The 18,487-nt window shown below is 57.3% G+C and overlaps 1 protein-coding gene across 2 annotated transcripts; it reads left to right on the top strand.

The window, feature by feature from the left end:
* Positions 1–524: 524 nt before the first annotated feature.
* Positions 525–17,693, top strand: TNS4 (tensin 4). Of its 2 annotated transcripts, none has more exons than XM_032134360.1 (13): positions 525–630; positions 6,722–7,341; positions 10,898–11,324; positions 11,486–11,877; positions 12,692–12,778; positions 13,244–13,363; positions 13,629–13,721; positions 14,001–14,078; positions 14,463–14,534; positions 15,517–15,685; positions 16,005–16,073; positions 16,288–16,314; positions 16,832–17,693. In XM_032134360.1, the coding sequence occupies exons 2-13, from the start codon at positions 6,849–6,851 to the stop codon at positions 16,959–16,961; spliced, it is 2,157 nt and encodes a 718-aa protein (XP_031990251.1). In that variant the 5' UTR covers positions 525–630; positions 6,722–6,848; the 3' UTR covers positions 16,962–17,693. The 2 variants fall into 2 exon arrangements, with proteins under 2 accessions (XP_031990251.1, XP_031990249.1); XM_032134358.1 differs by having other exon boundaries at positions 11,483–11,877.
* Positions 17,694–18,487: the final 794 nt, after the last annotated feature.

The raw sequence follows: 18,487 nt of genomic DNA, 5'->3' as shown, positions 1-18,487 counted from the left end.
AATGGGTCTGTGGTGGCTGCAGCACTCAGGAGCAGCTGGTACCTCTGGAAAGAAGCAGGAGGAACTCAACTCCGATGCTCCAGCTAGAGAAGAGTCTGTGCTTGTTGTTTCCTCTTCATTTATTGTCATACCTGACAGCCGAGGTTCGGAGAGCACAGTCCCCATCAGCCCTGCCCCACCGACAGTGCCATGGCTGAGGGCAGGGGCTGCTGCTGCCCGGGGGATGCAGGGGCAGGCACAGTCCTTGGCAGCCTTAGCACTGACTCCTCACCTGCCCCAAGGAGGTTACCTTGCTCTTCTCCAGCCGAAAGCCGTCCCTGGCTGGCAGCTCTCTGCCTCCAGCCCTGCCGTGCCGGGTGCTCTGGGGGCAGCCTGGCCCCTCACCAGCCCTGCGCTGCCCCGGCTCCTACCCCAAACGCGGCGTCTGGGTCTTCCCTCTTGCACCACACCTGCGGGGCACGGAGGGGCGGCGAAGCTCGGCCCAGGTGGGAGGGACCGGGCTCCCGTTAAATCCAAGCTCCCAGAGAAGCCGGTCCTTGCACAGACCCACCCTTGTGGTTTATGAGCTCCAGGTGCTGGAGGTGCCGCAGCGGAGCCGCGCAGGAGTGGGGACGAGCCGCTGCAGCCCAGGTACCTCCAAGTGCTGATTCCCAGGGCCATCTCTACCTTTGCCATGCCTCTTCCAAGTCCTTTTTTTCTTCCAGTTCTCATGCTAATGCTGTGTGCAGCTCGGATCGGTTCTTCCTTTCCATTGCTACTCTTGCTGCTGCTTTGCATTTAGCTGGGGATTATTCTTGTGCCTTGGGAGGAATCTGCTGCAGGGATCTCAAATAAGCCAAGACGTGGTTGTTCCTGCCCCAGCAGTGCTGCCGGTGGGCATAGACCGAGCGGTGGTGATCCAGGGTGGGGAAGGCTGCTGGATAATGCTGGGAGCAATGGTGTGGAATTATGCATATTGCTCCAGCTAAAGTTCTGAGGTTTTCTCAGTAGTCCATGGGGTTTATGACATGAGCAATTACCTTTCTTACCCTTTTGAAGCCTACTTAAGATTTCCAGTGGTGTTTGTTGTCTGTGCATTTGTCTAAGTGCATGTTTCCTCCACTGCCTCAAGCGAGCTCAGCTGAGGTGACGTGGCTGGGATTGTGTGTTCCAGTGCGAGTTCCAGTGTCTCCTTCCTCCCCGTGGGAGGCTGTGGTGTGAGAATTGTGGAGAGTTCAAGGCAATAAAAGTGCCACATGGGAGCAGAAGTGTCAGTGGCTGAGGCAGAGGTTTGGGGCAGAGGTGTGGGGCTCTGAGTTACTCAGGGTGTTGTGGTACCACTGAACCTTCTTAAGCCACAGACAGTCAGGGAGGTCAAAGTACTGGGAATGGGGTCGGTAACAAAAATGCTGTGTAACCAAAACCAGGTTTTGGGCCTCCATCCTTGTGTTGGAGGAGAGGGAGCATCAAGAGGCTGGCACAGAAGCTGTGCAGCCAGGGCTCCAGGTGGGAGCACTCGGATCTGGTGCTGGTGTAGGTGGATGTGTTGGGAGGAAAATGGAGTCTGAGGAGGGGAGGAAGAGAATCTAGTCCCACCTCTACTGTTTTGACACAAGGGAAGAGCTCAAAGCATGTTCTGGTGCTTCACAAGGTTTCAAGGCCTGGGTGCAGGGCTGTGCAGGGCTGTGCACTGCAGGGGATGTGCCCAGGCCAGCACAGGCGTTCAGGGCCCTTCTGAAACACCTGCAGTGTGCAGAGCCCCCCGTGCAGCAGCTCCCATCCTCTCCCTCCCCTTGGCACCCCTGAAACGTGGGGAAACAGCCTCTTATGCTGCAGATTCCTCTGTCTAATGCTGCCTAGTGAGTCCCACAAGGGCTGGAGGGAGATGTTCCCATGGTCTCAGAGAAGAAATATCCTGGGTGGTGTTCTGAAGAGCTTGTTAGTGTCTGTTCCTGTAACTCATCTCAAGCATTCTTAGGATTTGCTAATTTAGCCTATTTTTAGACAGACACCCTGTTCTAAAGACACTCTTGTCCCTGAGCCTCCCATGTCAACTGCTCACCCACAGAGAGGGGAGGGAAAACTTCTCCTGGCTATGCTGGGACCTCTCTTGGAAATGGGGACCAGGCTCTGTGCTGATCTTGTACCCAGAGAAGCTCTTGCCAGGGGGGAAAGAGCTGTCCCAGGAGAGGAAAAGGCTGTAAGGCAGTGGGAGGGGGAGCTGCTGGAGCAGCGATTTCAACATTCCTAATAACCCGCCTCTTCCAAAACCCTGGAGACCCTTGCAGAAGTCTGAAATGTTGCTAAACAAGCAGCACATTGGGGGGGGGGGGGTCGCTGGGGGTGGGTGGCTCCTGCTGTGGACGCTCTCGGCTTGCACTGGAGGGTTTCTCGCTGCCCCACCAAAACATCCTGCTCTGGCACTGGTCATGCGGGTGCTGCCCTGTGCTGTGGCTCCGGGGGCTGGTCAGATACCAAGATGCTGTCTGAGATTTCATAAACGCTTCTTCTTCTTGCTGCTGAGATTCCTAATTGCTCGTGTCTGAGCGAGGGAGGAGGCTCTGACAGACACCCCTTCTCCCCCGGTGTGGGAGGGCAGCCCCTCCTCGGGCACCAGGTGCTGGAACGCCCCGGAGCTGGGGTATATTAATATCTGCCATGTGATACCGCGGCTCTCCCTGCTCTGCAGGGAAAACACAGCATAACCATGGGAACTTTTTTCCTCAACCCCCTCAGCACGCCCCTCTAATCCAGGCAAGTCGCCTGCAGCCCTCGCAGTGATTAAACTGTGTGCAACGAGCTCTGGAAACCCTGGGTGTCCCAGCAGTTCCCTCTGCCCTTCCTGGCGAGGGGATGTGTAACAGGCTTGTCATCGGGAGGCTCCCAGGGCTCACGTTGCAGGGAAAAACAACCAGACTTGGCAGCTGGCTGAGCTGTTTTGGGGTCTGCGCAGACAGGGAGCGAGGCTGTGTCCCGGCTCGTATGTCTGAGCTCCAAATAACCGCGCTGGGACACCCAGCGTGCAGCTGCCGGCGGTGCTGCGGGGCAGCGCTGCCAGCTCTGCCCTTACCCTGCCCGAGCTGGTGCCAGCGCAGGGGCTGGGGGATCCCCCCGGGCTCCCTGAACTCGCGCAGAAGAAGCAGGAGGGACTTTGCTCCGTGTGGATCCCCGGGCTCGGCCCATGTGGCGTCGCGGGGCTGAGCCGTGCCCGGCGGGTTTGGGAAGGGCGGGCGGTTATCGAGGAGCCGGGGTGTGACGGCACAGCCCTGGCTCCAGGGCACCCGGCTTCTCCCAGCCGCGCCCAGGAGCGCCCTGCAGCCCTCCAAACTCAGCACCCACTTCCTGCCCCACGTGGGTGCTCCAGTCCCGACACCCCGAGCCCAGCTCCTTCTCCTGTCAGGGGGAGCTGCCTGCCAAGCTGGGCTGGAGCGGAACTGGGGCTACCGGGCTGAGCTGCAGCTCCAGCCCCACAAGCTGGGTCTCCTGGTACAGCAGGCAACTCCCTCACTGAGGACATTTCTAAGAGTGTCCATCTGCATCTGAAATCTTTGACTTGTCCCCTTCAGCTTAGGGAGAGTCGTGTTCCACAGTCCGCTTCCAGTAGCAGAAACGCTGTAATTTCCAGTCTGGGTGTGTTTGTGCCATCTTATTTCCATTCTTTCTGTGCTAGCCTTGACTTAGCTGAGACAACAGAGCTCCTTCCCCGGAATTTCCATACAGCCAGCAGATCTCCCAGCCAAGGCTGAACCAGCCTGTCCAGGCATGGCTGCAGTGCTGGGGTTCCTTCTGCCAGGGCTGCCCTGATTCTGTCACAGAGCTCACTCTGCTGCTGCCACGGAGCCCAGGGCATTGCTCATGGCACGGTGGGGATGTGTGTGACACAGGCTCCTACCTGTGCTCATGCCTGGCTTCTCTCCCTGGCCAGAGGGGCACACCCAGACCCTGCCCAGCCCTCACTGGGCCTGTGCATGGGGACACTGCCATTCTCAGTGGCTCTTGGAAGTCCTGGTGTCTATGGGCAGCATTTGCCCATCCCACAGCTGTGCCATGCTGGTGGCCAGCAGCCACCCTGTGATTCCCCTCCTTCACGTCAGCCCTTCTCCTTTGCTCCTCCAAGCAGAAGAGCCCTCAGCTGTGGCTCAAAACTCCTGTGAGGAGCCTGAGAGACCTTTCACTTCAACCCAGAGAAGGGAAGGGAGGAGAAATGAGGTTTGGAGGCTAATTCTGGCAGCATCACACATGAGAAAGATCAAAAACTCAGGGCAGGAGTACAAGAAAGGAGGGAAGCTGTTGCGTGCATGCTTCTGGAAGCCCCGACAGCCCTGGTTCATGTATCCTGCACGTTATTTCTGTACCTACTTAAATTAAAACCAGCCTTGTCTTGCGGATGCTGACTGGAGCCAGGCAGTTCTTCTCCCCAGGGGAGAATCCAATTTTCACTCCATCTCGCTTGTGTTTTTGACCTGGAATGACTCTTCTTTTTATATTTAACAAATGCTCCCTCCGAGCCTTGTACCGCACTGCACTTCTCATGCAGAGCCAGTGGTGTTGCGGCACACGGTGCCCCAAGGCAGGAGACCTTGGGTGGTTTCCCAAGGTGGGCATCTACTGACCTGGGCTCTGACCACCCTGCAGCAGAGCCGTGCTGTGACCCGACTGGAGGTGACAAGCACTTCGTGGGCAGAGCTCTGGCATGGCCAGCCCAGCTGCTGTGGGAAAGGGGGGCTGGGTCTCAGCCTGCTCCTGTACCCACTGTGCCCTGGGGCTGGGGTCTGGAAATGCCAAGGAAGAGCCGCGTGCTGGCCATGGCACAGCCAGCGGGGAGGGCACCGTGGGCTGTGGCACTACTGCAGTCAGAGGAGGGGCCCCACTACCTGCAGCCCCACACCCACCTGCCCCCCAGTTTCTGACAGATCCCTTCACAGCTGGGTCTCCACAGGGATAACCAGCTCCAGACTCAGTCCATCTGCCCTGGGAACTGGAGCAGACCTGGCTCCAACAGCATAGCCCCAAATTCCCAGAGGTTCCCACCTCTAGGATTAATTAGCAGCAATTCAGAGGTGCCTTGGACCTGTCTAATCCAGGCTCCTGAGGTGCTTCCCTTCCTGCAGCACAGCCCTGCTCCCAAGACATTCCTATGCCAGTCCTGTAACTAAAACCTGTCAGAGACTCAGGATACACCGCGGGGGCCGGGCTGGGAGGAAGGTAAATGGGGCTGAGGTATTTATTCACTCCTGCAGCCCTCCGGGCTCTCGGAAGCCCCGGAGAGGGCTTTACTTGCCGTGACTCGCCTGGGGCCGGGTGCTGACAGCAGCAGCAGCAGCAGACAGCAGCGATGTTTTGCTTCTAATTCCCTACGCTTCATGAGCCCGGGGTATCCCGGGTGTCTCTCTAGCAAGATGTGGGGCTTCTCCAGGGTTACGTAACTCATCCAGGACACAGCTGCCCTATTTTGAGCCACCCTCTGTACCTGCTCTCAACACCTGGCAGGGCAATTAGTCACCGATTACAGACAGTGACTCAGGGCACCAGCCCAGCTCCTGCCCGCGCCCACGGGGCTGAGGGACTGGCTGCCTCGGAGCAACGTGTCTCGTTCCTAATCCTGTGACTCCATCGTTAATCAGCCCAGGATAAGAGAGTAAATAAGTCCAGCATTGGAGACTGGTGCCGGACAGGACAAATATTTTATGAAGTGTGCCCCTCTGTTTGTGAGTGCCACGCACCAAATCCGCGGATGTGGAGAGGGAGCCTTGAGCTGTGGGATTAACTCCTGCCAGCAAACCTTTGACTCTGGATCTCTGGATACCTCGTGGTGCCCACCAGCGATGCCCTCCCCAGGGACCAGAGAGGACGGTGTGGTGCTGACACAGGGAATGTGCTGGATGTCCCCCACACGGAGATGCCGGGCTTGACTGCCACAGTGGGTGTAGAGGGGGACGGGGTTGTTGTCCTCATCCCAAGCCAAAGCAGTGAGGGTCCCTCTGAGTTCGGTGCCAGCGCACTGCTGAGGGACAGCTCCCGCCAAACAGGAGGGGAGCAGCAGCTGGGGGAACCCCATTTAATTGCTGATGCAGCAGGACAACTTCCCCACCTCCAAACAGCATTCCAAGGCCCTTTTTCCCAGACCCCAGAGGGAAGCTGACTTCATTCCATAGGGGCTTATAATGGGGAATAAAAAAATACTTTCCTCCTAAAGCGAAGCCAGGGAGTATTCAAAATGTATCTGCAGTCAGATTCCTCGAGCAGCACCATGACTGAGGCCGCAGCCACGTCCGCAGGCTTCCAGACTTGTGTTGTACCAGGAAAATAAAATCCTGGATTAGCTGTACACCCACTTGCAGCACACTGCCCTGGCAGGCAGCTCCGGCTCTCTGCCCCGCAGGGCTCCAGGCTTGCTGGCTGCCCTTGGATGGCTCCTGAGGGTCAGGGTCCCATGGGAAGTCTGTTAGAGCCTTCATTTCATTCTTAATCCAGAAAATTAGCAAATAAAAGCAGGATTCTGTTTTAGGCCTTTGAATCCTGAAAAGCTGCTCCCAATGAGTCTTTCATGTGCTTGCCCAGCTGCTGCTGTGGCACCAGGAGCAGAGGCTGGAGGGGGTGGAAAAGCAGGACAGGGTGACTTGTTTTCATATGAGCTGAATTCCAGCTTTCACTCCAAATCCCCGTTTTTATAGACTTTTCCGCTGAAGTCTGCTCCTGCCCGGGGCATGCCTGTGTAACCGCTCCTCTCTGCATTCCTCAGATTCTTATTCCGCTGGAGACTGGATTGAAGACGGGGTCTAAGCTCCCTGGTGGAGGAAGAGGGTGAGGAGGAGGAGAAGGAGGAGGTTTCCCTTGGCCTCTAAGCTGTGAAACCGGAAAACCAAACCATGTCACAGGTCATAGAATCCCACGTGTTGCGTGTTGGACAGACTGTGTGTATTTCCTCACCGGAGGAAAGCAAGAGCCTGCACCCAGCAGGGTATCCAGGCAAGTACGTCTACTACTCCACGGAGGCCTGGACTGACCCCCCCTCCATGGTGCACCCCAAGGCTCGCCTGCTCCCCGGCGGGAGAGCGTACGGAGCCCAGCCCATGTCGGAGCATGTGGCTGCTCACACGCAGGGGAAGGGGCAGCAGAATTCCTCCTTGGAGAGACCCCCTGCCCCGTGCCAGCCAAAGGAGGAGGAGAACACCAGCATGGATCCTGAGGCTCAGCCGATGTCTCCCTCCCTGGACATAACCATAGAGACTCTCAACCAGATGATCCTAGAAATCGACCCGACCTTCCAGCCGCTGCCGTGCAGGCCGGTGAAGGGTGCAGCCCAGCCTGCTGCTCAGGGGGACACTGCAGCCACCAAGAAGCAGGACCCGGAGGCAATAGGTGAGGCAAAGGCAGCGCTCGGGCTGTGGAGCCAGCGAGGCTCCCGTGAAAACCCTCTGCCAGAGCCTGGGGCAGAGGGGTCGGGAACACACCTGCCCCCTGGACCCACACAAGGTCCTGGGGAGGCTGGAAATGGGCATCAGGGACATTCCTCACTGTCCCCAGCGGGATCAACGTGGGGAACTGTTTCCTGACATCACAGTTCCACGTGAAGGAGCAGGACAGGCTGCGTATCGAAGCTCTGCCTAACTCTGGTGCTTCCATGGCCCTGTTCTGATCACTGTTAATATGTCTCCTGTCCAGCCAGCTCAAAGAGATCCAGATGGGAACAGGGAAAACAGCCTTTAGTTCTACCTGATATTCGTTTCCCTGTGTTTGGAGAAAACAATTCTCATTACAAATGGGACTTGCAGCTCTTGGAAAACTTCTAATCCTAGTTGTCATGACCAGTGACTGGCCCTGGGCTCTGGGTGCCATGTGAGCACCCTGCTCCCCTCAAGCGCAGCAGAGCCTTTCCCATGGTCACACTTGACCTGTGGGAACACATGGATTTGCAGCCAGATTTCCAGAGCCCTGGGCTAAGGTATCAAGTGTTGCACAACCATCTCGTTTAAGTGTTCCCAATTCTTTCGCCAGGGAAATTCTTTTTCCAGGGCTTGTGCACTCCTCGGGCAGCATACCTGGCATAGGCAAGGCACCAGCAGCACATACCAGCCCTGTCTCTGCTCACGAGTGCCTTACGTGAACCCTTGTGCAACTCTTCCCTGTCATCTCTGCAATCCAAGCTCTGATCTGGCAGCTGCTCCTGATCCAAGTATTCCTGCATGGGCTCTTCTGCTCGTTTAGGTGTTCAGTACCCTGTGCACAGGGCAGCCCCAGCACATGGGGAGCTGGCACTGACAGGACAGGTCTAGGGTGGTTCAGGTGCCTCAAGTCTCACTGCTTCCCAAAAGCCCTATTGCCCGTCCCTGTCTTTACACACGGAAATACCTTGGCACTCTGTCCCCAGGCCTCTTTCCAGGAAGGTCAAATGTGAGGATGTTAAAGGCAAGAAAAAAATTCATTTCTCCCTGAGTCCACATGCAAACATGAGGATGGCAGGGCTGGGGAAGGACGAGGTGGGTGTGAGGGTCCTGGCCTGCAGCAGGGCAGCAGCGCTGCAGGAGCCAGGCAGTTCCAGAGCAGACAGTGTCTCTGCTTCCCGCCGGGGTGGACAGGGTGGCCTTGCAGATAAAATGCTGTGACAAAGTGCAGATTCAGCTCAGGCTGCTCAGTGCCTGACCCATTCCACTGCCCCCCTTCAGGCATCGCTCAGGGGCTGGAGCCCCAAGCAGCTCCACAGGTAACGTGCTAGTGGTTTGGAGAGTCTGGCTCCAAGTGTGGAACTGAACTTCTGGAAAGCTGGCCACGAATTCAGTGGGAAAAGCCTCACTTCAGCTTTCATTTTCTTTTCTTAGCTCTTGGTTTTTACACAAACTTCCTCCCACAGTGCAGCGTCCCTGTTCACTCACTTCCTCCTGCTCCAGCCCTGCAACCTGTGCCCTGATGTGAGGGTGGCAGGGACTGATGGTGCCTAGAGAGGCAAGAGGGGCCTGTTCTTGTCTTGTCTGGGGAAGACCATGAGGAAGCTTTAAACATGGCACTCAGTCCTGATGGGTCCCTTCCAACTCAGCATATTCTATGATTTTATGAAATGCTGCAGCAACAGGAGACCTGTTCCTGAGAGTCACAGTTCCCTCTGGATCGTGCTCATTCCTAGAGGAGAGGAGAAAGGAGTTCTCGGATCTCAGCTTGCGTGACATCTGGGCTCCGTGACTGCGGCACTTTTGCCACTCCTTGGTGCTGGAAAACTTGCCAAGGTCTTGAGCAAATATTTGAGGTTTAACCACAGGTGATAAGAGGAGCAAAGGCAGAGAAGTAGGAGGTAAAAGGCCTCATGAGCCCAGTGCACAGATGCTTGTCAGTTCTTTAAAGGAAAATTAAAATCCCCGTTTCTTTCTCCTTTTGAGGAGACATTGACAAAAGCATCCGGCCAGGAGCTCGCTGCACTGATACCAGGACACGTGGCCGTGGAGCCACTCCGAGGCCAGGCACTGGAGGAGCTGCTGATGGGAAGGCTCTGGCTCTGTCCTGCCATGGTCCAGCTGCATCCCCACTGGGCACCAGCCCTCCTGGCTCACCCAGCGCCTCCCTGGTGCTCATGGCTGGCCATGTTTATCCAATCCCGTGCTGGGTTGGCACAGAGAAGGGGCTCAGGGAGTAACTTCTGTACAGACCCGTGCTTTTCCTGCTCATCCTGCTCCGTGTCCCAGAGCTCTGGCTGTTCCTTGCAGTAGCCAGGGCCAGCAGCTCCCGCACAGCAGGTCCGTCAGGACCTGTCACACCCTAGCCAGGGAGCTCAGGGCTGTCAGAGCAGTTTGTCTTTGCTGCAGCAAAAAGGATTTTCCCTCTCCGAGAAACACCTTTGAGAAAAGGAACTTTCCTGAACTCCATGGCAGGGCAAGAACCAGGCACTGAAAGCAAAGCTGGGCACGTCCAGGCTGGAAGGGAGGTGCACACCTCTGGCACTGGAGTGATTAACCACCGGAGCAGCTTCTCTGGGATGTGATGAATCTGCCGTCACTGCAAGTGCTCCAGTCGAGTCTGTCTCTTGCTAAAAGGCCTCTTCCAGCTCAGCCAGAAATGCTGGCTTAGTCCAAGGAAGCCAGGACCTGACATGCATCAGGCACCCCTGGTCCTGCTCATGAGGTTCCACTGAGGGTCTTGGATAAGAGATGCTCTGTCAGGTATGTTCCCCTGTCACTAATGGCACGTGGAGGGGCTGGAGATGCCTGGCTCTGAGCACGAATGGAAGAGAAGGAAGAATCCCACAGTAGGACACAGGCACAGAAACTGCCTTGGAAGTTACTTCTCTAGAGAGATTTGTGCAGGGTGGGAGAAAGGAGGAGGGAGCAGCCAGCCCCTGCCCAGGTCTGTGCTCGCTGCCAGCATGGCTGGTCCTGTAGTGGACACCAAGAGTGTTGTAACTGCCCCTGTACCACGTGGATTTCCTCTGCCTCACTGCCACAGTGTGGACGGAAGTCCAGCTGCACCTGGGGCTGGGTGACATCCCCCTGCTCCTCTGCCCAGTCCCCTCCCAGGGTGTGCAGGGCCACCCTCTGAACCTGACATCATCCCAGGGGGAGCAGCCAGATGTTTTTCTCTTGAGTCGAGTACAAACAGAGCAGCTGCTGGAGGGAACACCCGCCTCTAGCTGCAGGTCTCGGCAGGTCCTGGCTGGGTAATGCTGGCGAGGGGGGTCTGAGCAGCCAGACATGACCGCACGTAACCCCCTTCCCTGGGAGCCTGCCAGCACTGGGGGAGTCACTGCATCTTGGGATCCGTGAGGAATCAGCCCTCACAGGGTCTCAACAAAGAGTAGTGCTGGACCCCCAGCCCTGCAGAGCGGGAGCCATAATTCACAGCCGGAAGAACAGACACGGGTTCCTCACGGAGCTTTGCTAAGGAACCCAGCTTGCACACCAGATCCTTCATGACCTCCTCTCTCTCCCTGCAGACATCAAGTACATAGAGCTGACACCAGGCAGAGCCACAGGGCCCGACGTGCCACAGGGCTCCCCCAGCCCTTCGGGCACTCCCTTCTCCAGGTCCCCACAGACCAACAGCTTCCTGCCCCAAAAAGGGGCACTCGGAGGCAAATACAGCACCAGTGACAGCGTGGTTTTCTCAAGCCCACCCGGACCCTCGAGCCCCCAGTCGGCAGCCCTGAGCTGTAGCAAAGCACCCGAGAGCACCAGCGCGCCCCAGCAGTGCCTGGCAGGACACACGGACACCATCTCCTACAGCCTCGGGGCCCTCGGCACCTCCCCAGGCGCTGACAATCTGCTGAAGCCCGTGCACGTGTTGAGGGGCCGGCAGAGGGGCAGCTGGGTGTCCCAGCTCTCCACGAGCCCTGGCTCTGACACCAGCTACATCCTGGGCAGGTAAATGCCACCTGTGCCTGGTGGAAGGGGCACAGGGCAGTAACTCAAGTCCCTCATTCCTTGGCTGGGAGGTGATGCCCTGCAGGGCTGGTGCAGTTGCTGGGGTGGTCTCTGTGTATGAACAACCCCCTGATCTCTGCTCTGTCTCCCTCCTGCAGCAGCACCCACTCGCTCCACGAGGACTCGGATGCTTCGGCCGCTGCCTGCTCGTCCCCCGGCAGCTCCCTGGGCAGCCCCTGCTCCCCTTCCTCTGGCATCGTGTCCCACTCCAGGGAAGCTCTTGGTCAGAGCCCCTCACAACCCAGGGCAGGCACCTGCCTGGTCCAGAAGGGCCAGGCCAGCAGCTGCCCCCCCTCCATCCTCACCTCCACGGCCGACATCCCGGTGCTGCTGGTGAACGGGTGCCTGGAACAAGGAGATGGACCCCCCCAGCTGGCCAAAGCCCCCCCCAGCTCTGCCACGCAGCCCCCGCTGCTTGGCTGCAGCCCGGCCTCAAGGCTTGGTGGCCCGAACAACACATTGTCAGCACCAGCACTCAGCTACCTCTCAGACAGTGAGTCATGGGGCAGGGCGGGGAGGAGCTGCAGACCCCAAAAGCTGCAGGGAAAGGGGGAGCGAACCCCATTTTCCCTCTGGTTTAGCTGTGGATTATAGACACAGAGGATGAGAGGTCCTTGCTGGAGCTCCTTGCTGTGTCTCCCTGTGGTCCAGGTGGTGTCCAGCTCATGGCTGGTGACCCTGGATTAGCCACAGCCTTCTGCCCACCGGTGTCCTGTGGCATGGGCTCAGCAGACAGGAATGCTCTGCTCCCTCGAAGAGATGCAGATGCACCTATTTATAGTACCTGAGGATGAGAAACATCATTCTGTCCTGTCCTGCTTGTTTGCAGACCCAGAGCGGGTTGGGAGGAGGGGTTGGGGTTCTCATTTGCTCTGAGGACACCAAAAGGTACCAGGGTTCACAAGGTCCCTCATTCAAGGGCAAACACTGGGGCTATTGTTCTCTGGAGGAGATGAGCAGAGGCAGCTCTCGGGGCAGAGGGTTTTAATTGGCACCCTTATGGGAATAGCAAGAGGGTGTGTGGGTCAGATCCTGGTGTAAATCCCATGGTCCAGTGGATTGTGCAGGGCTGGGCAGGCTGGCACTGCCAGGGGATTCCATGTGACCCTCTCTGCACTACATCACAGCCTGCCAAGAGAGATAATTACATGGAGAATGAGCTATTCTGAGGAGTGGGGAGGAAAGGATTCAAAAGGATTGAAAAACCTTCAGCACTGGCCAGACTGAGAAACGTCTTTGCGGGGCTCTGGCATCTGTGGAGGTCCTTCAGGTTCCTGCTGGCCTTGACATCCTGTGGTCTCTTGCAGGTTCCCCCAGGGCTGGGCAGCCCACCATGAAGTTTGTGATGGACACATCGAAATACTGGTTCAAGCCAAGCATCAGCAGGGACCGAGGTGAGGCAGGGAAGGCTCTGTGGGTGTGACCCCCCCTCGGGTTCTGTTCTGTCCCCAGAGTTCTCCCGTGTCCCTGGGGGGACTCAATGGGGGCAAATCAAAGCCTGCTGGGGGCTGATGGGTGTGGAGAGACCCTCTCACAGGTTGAGTGGGGCGGCTCAAAAACAAGGGCTGTGCCACGGCCCCTCTGTGTCCTCCAAGTCAGCAAAACTTCTCCTGGCTGTCACACATCGTGGCCTGGGCAGGGGCTGAGTGTCCTGGGGAGTGCAGGGATCCATGGGACCAAGCCAGGGCCCTGCAGGGACGCTGCAGTTGGTGCCACACAAGGGATGTGCTTGTCCTTGGCACACGCTCCAGGGCTTTTCCTGCTGCTGCCAAGGAGAGACTCTCTGCAGAGCACCAGGGCACAGCGTGGGGAGACCCCACCTGTTGTGTTTGGCTGAGCCCCTCCCTGTGCCCTGACAGCAATCCAGCTGCTGAGGGACAAGGAGCCAGGCGCGTTCCTCGTGCGGGACAGCACCTCGTACCGGGGCTCCTTCGGACTGGCCATGAAGGTTCCTGGCTCTCCATCTGGCAGCCAGACAGGTATGGGGGGCAAACGCGGGGGCTGCTTCAAGGGTTTAACTGAAATTACTCAAACTAAAGCCAGGTGAGAAGCTGCAGGACTCTGGCGTGTGGGAGATGCTGGCAGCGAGTCTGTGGGTGCCCATTCCACCTCTCACAGGGGCTGGCAGTGCAATGGCAGCGCAGAGCAGCTCCTGTGATGCCCTGCGACAGGACTCTGGGGTGGGCAGGGGTGACACAGTGGCACTGGGGCCGATGCTGACACTGATTATGGTCCCTCTTGCAGGTGAGGAGAGCAGTGACCTCATCCGACACTTCCTAATCGAGTCCTCCACCAAAGGGGTTCACCTGAAAGGTGCCAGCGAAGAGCTGTATTTTGGTAAGGACGGTGCCGTTGCCCACAGCAGCCCTGGCAGCCCCAGGAGCTGTTTCCAAAGCCCCTGGAAGCACCAGGCAGGACCAGGTGAATGTGTTGCACACCTGCCAGCACAGGAACCTCCCAGCCCCTGGTCCTGCCCATGCTTCCCTGACAGTGGGACCATGGCAGTGGCTCCAAAGCAGGAGCATGAGCTCCCTGGGACACTCACAGGGTGGAGATGGTGGGAGGGGGGGTGGATTCAGGCAGCAGCACCCTCCTTACTCACGGTTCTTATTGCAGGGAGCCTCTCTGCCTTCGTCTACCAGCACTCCATCACCCCGCTGGCGCTGCCCTGCAAGCTCAGCATCCCCACCCGAGGTAAGTGATGGGACAGGAGGGATGCTCCGAGCGCCCGGCGCGGTCCTGCTGTGGGGAGGGGACTGAGCCCCCCAGGGGCCTGCGAGGAGCTGCTCCCCTGGCTGCAGGTGGAGCAGGGACCTGCAGAGCTGACCTGGGGATGGGACAGCAGTGACTCCCTTCTGCTGGGGATGGAGAGAGGGCAAAGGAAGTCGGAGTGGGAGATCAGAGGTGAACAGAGCCCGAACAGGGAAATGGAGGACAATTAAGTTAATTACTGCTCTAAACCCCTGCAATTAGAGCGGTCCTGGGCCTTTGAGCCTCTTGTGAGATAAGGAACAGCCAAAGAGGTGACCAGCACAGCCTGGCCTGTGGCATCACTGCTCCTGCTTGTCCTTTGTGCAGATCTCGCTGATGGAGAGGACAGCCCTGACTACGCTCCCGAATCTGCTCTGTCCCTGGCCAGGAAAACTGCAGGTGAGGACAGGAGCCGGCTGCTGGCCCTGGGGACAGCCCAGCTGGCAAGAGCTGGAGCCCTGGGCACACCATGACAGCAGCAGCTCACTCCTGTGCCGTGGTGGGCACTGGTGTGACATCCCCCTCCAGCTTCCCTGTGGAGCTGGAGATATCCGCAGGATTTCTGCCGATTTTTCCCTGCAAAGGAACCTGATATTTTTAAGGAAAGAAGACTTTGGGTCCTCAAGATGCTTGAAAACACAGTTCTTGAGGCCATGAGGCTGATAAAAGACGCCCAGTTTCCACAGTTTTAAACATTTCTTGAGTTTTAAGCCTCTTTCCTGATGGTCTTCAATGGGGGTGGAACAGCTGGAGCTTTAGGAGAGGGATGGGCAGGCAGGGGCTGGTTAAATTGCTGAGGGACCTTATGGGGCACACGTGGCAATGACAGAGCAGGATGGGGAAGGGTCTGTGCACCTCAGCCCGGGTGGGCTCCAGGTGAGGGCAAAGAATGAAAGGCAGGAGACCGCATGGACGGGTCACAACGCAGGCTGGGGAGCTGGGGAGTGCTTTGTTTTGCTGGAAACTCTGAGAAATCAGTTGGCAAGTTGGAAAGTTTAGTTTGACCCAGAACAGCCCTTTAAACAGCTCAATCAGCCTGAAATGTCATGTTTTAGGTTGGCCTTCAGCCCTTCATTGGCTTGGGGTATTTCTGCTTTTCATTAAAGGAAATATGTAATAAACAGAAAAAAAACCCCAGCAAATGTGACATTTAGAAATGGGAAATTAAATACTTTGACTTTTACAACAATTAGTGCAAAGAATTAAAGTAAACCAAACTAAATTAGCGAAGAATTTCTGAGTCACCAAATCTTTTAATTTTCGTCAAAACAAACCTGACCCGGGTCCGTGTGAAGGATCTGCAGGATGACCCCTGGGACCCAGCCCTGGGTCTGGCCCGTGTCACATCCGTGCTGAGCCGGGCCCTGTGCTGTCCTTGCAGTGTGCAACGTCCTGTACCTCAACTCGGTGAACGTGGAGACACTGACGGGAGCCCCAGCCATCCTGAAAGGCATCTCCTGCACCTTGGAGCTGGAGACGCTGCCCACTCCCACCCTGGTGCACTTCAGGGTGACGGAGCAGGGCGTCACGCTGACCGACGTCCAGAGGAAGTAAGAGCCCAGGATGGACCAAGGGGGTGGCCCAGGGGGGTTCATGGAGAGGCAGCTCCCTCCTCACCTCCCAGCCTCAGGAAGGTGGTTGGACAAGCCCATGTCAGGATGCAGGGATGGACTTGACCCCTTGTTACACATGGTGCTGTGTGTGATGGCGTCACAGGGGTGGGATGCAGGAACCAGCTGCACCCACGGTTGGGATTTTGGGGTGCTTTGAGACCCTCATTCCCCCCCAAGCACAACAAGGCTTGGATTTGCAAATTTGTGTCCTTGCCCAGGCCCTTCCCTTTCCTAACAATTCCCTCTCCTCTTCCAGGGTGTTTTTCAGGCGACACTACCCCTTGGCTGCCATCAGGTTCTGTGGGATGGACCCTGAGAACAGAAAGTAAGTTTTGGCCAGCTGTGCCTGTTGGAGCCACCTGCTGTGCTCCCTTCCTTGTGCTTCCCAATGCTTCTGCACCACTTCAAATCCCAAATCCCATAAAACTGCCCTGGGCGCACCGTGCTGGGGTGGATCTAAACATAACCCTTGGCTTTGCAGCTGATGGAATGAGTTAAACATCAGCCTTTGAGCAACTCCAATTCTGTTCTTCCCCCAGGTGGCAGAAGTACTGCAAGTCCTCCAGGTAAGAGCAGGGACCTCCCGCATGGAGTGGGGGGCTGGAATCCCGGGGAATGATGCTGCTTTGGAAAGTGGCTGCATTGCAGAGCAGCAAAGAATCAGCTTAAAAATGAGGATAGAAGTTACCATGGTGGCAGGATGAGACATGGGACTGATGGGTGAAGTGTTAGGGGGGGTTTGCTCTGTAGGTTTCTATGAGAGGTTTGGCTGAGCCCAGTTCTCCACATCAACTCGTGCAGAACCCCCCATCCAAATCCCACAGCCTTCCCAGAGACTTGTGCTGGGCTCAGGAAGTGAGTTTATATCTGGCTCTACCTTGTGCTCAAGAATCTTTTCACAGCTGGGGAAGCCTTGCCAAAAACGCTCCTCCCGGCTGCTTGGCTTCCAAGGAAACGTGATTGGGGAGCGGGCCAAGGTGGAATTGCTGGAACTGGGATTTGGCTTTGTGGCTGGGGCTGGTTTCAGCCCATTCCTTCAGATTCCTGGATGCAAACTGAATAAGCCTCTCTCCTTTCTCAAAGAATCTTCGGGTTCGTGGCCAAAAGCCAGACAGACTCGGAGAACCTCTGTCACCTGTTCGCAGAGTACGACACCGTGCAGCCAGTGTCCCTCGTCATCGACCTGCTCCGCCAGCTCCTGCCCAGCCCATAGGGACAGAACCCCAGGATGCTCAGGGCCAGCAGCTGCCCACACACTGCTGAGCTTCTCCTGCCCCCCTTCTCCTGCTTCTGGGTTGCATTTTGGCAACAGCACGTATTTAGACTTTTTTGTTATGCACCATCCACATCAGGAGTCTCAGCTAAAGACTTTCAGCTCTGGTGGGAAGAGATGCTCCTCTGAGCCTCTCCGTGGGGCACTGGCTGCCCAGGGGAAGGGACAAGAGCTGCCCAGACAAGATGAGAGCTGTGCTCTGTATGGAACTGTTGTCCTTCAGCTGGACCATCTGCTCTGAAGGACCCCAGTGCTCTGGCTGGGGTTCCTACCAGACATGGGGTTCCCTGTTCTTGGGGTGTCCAGGCTTAGGGAGGTCATGGAGCTGAGGTGAGCTGAGCTGAGCTCCCATCATCGGGGACTCAGCCCTGACCCCCCCCAGTGCTGTGGCAGGAGAGGTCTGGGGCAGGCAAGGGGGAGGAATCACTCCCTGAGCAGCACAAAGAGGCAGCTTTGCAAATCAAAGTGTATAAAATCACTAAGTCCTGCTGGAAACCCGCTTCCCTCAAGGAGCAAGCAGCATCCACAGGGAGGAATGACAGAGCAGCGCATTTTTCCTGGTGCTGGGAAATTCTCCTGCCCTTTTACGCAGAGCGGGGTTGCGGGCAGGCTCGATCTCCCAGCATTGCGGAGAGCTGGGAAATAAATGGTGACATTTTCATGACAGTGAAACATCGGGTTTTTGGAAATGACTTGCCTGAATTTGGGCCGGATTCTCAGATGACGTAAATTGGCAGGGCCTCGAGGAAGACGGTGCTGCCGTGATCTGCAGCAGCTGAAGGGTCAGCTCATGCTGTAGCTCAGAGCAGAAAGCGGCTCCGAGGCCACTGCGCTGTTCTCTGCCTTAGTTCTCACTTGGTGCCTCGGCGTTGGTTTAATTTTGGCCCCCATGTTAACAAACCCTCTCAGGGGTATTTTCAGTGAAGCAGTAGAACATTTATCCCGCCACAGGCAGCACAGGGATGGCAGCAACGGAGCCACTCGCTCTGCTCCAGAACAGCTGAACAGATGCACCCGTGGCAGAGTCCCTTTCCTCCAGCCAGGCTGTGGAGCGCGTCCAGCTTCAGCAGCTCTTGGCAGTGACCAAAACAAATGCTGGGGTCACTGCAGGGGGAGCTCTGCTCAGCCACAACCCAGCACCGCAGGGTGGGCTCCGGAGCTGATCCCCAGGGGCTCCCGGCACCTCTGCTGTCCCCATCGTGCTGCAGGGACCCAGCGGGCTGCAGTTCGGGCTGTGGGACCTCGGCCCTGAGACCCCGGCGCAGGTCTGAGACCCCCAGAGCTGGACTCTCTTGTGGTTATCGTGATGCTGGTAAGGATCAGCAATTGGGAATGGGGACAGGCAAAGGCTTTGGCTCCACACGGTGCTTTGGGGGGGTCGTGCTGCCCCCCCGAGTGCGGCCAGCCCTGGTAGCCATCGGCACAGGGCCGGGGCAGGGGCCGGGCTCCGGGAGCACTGGCGTCGG

The sequence above is a fragment of the Corvus moneduloides genome, chromosome 26 (assembly GCF_009650955.1).
Source record: "Corvus moneduloides isolate bCorMon1 chromosome 26, bCorMon1.pri, whole genome shotgun sequence".
Lineage (NCBI taxonomy): Eukaryota > Metazoa > Chordata > Aves > Passeriformes > Corvidae > Corvus > Corvus moneduloides.
The sequence above is the reverse complement of the archived record's forward strand: the minus strand, read 5'-3'. Positions and strand labels throughout refer to the sequence as shown.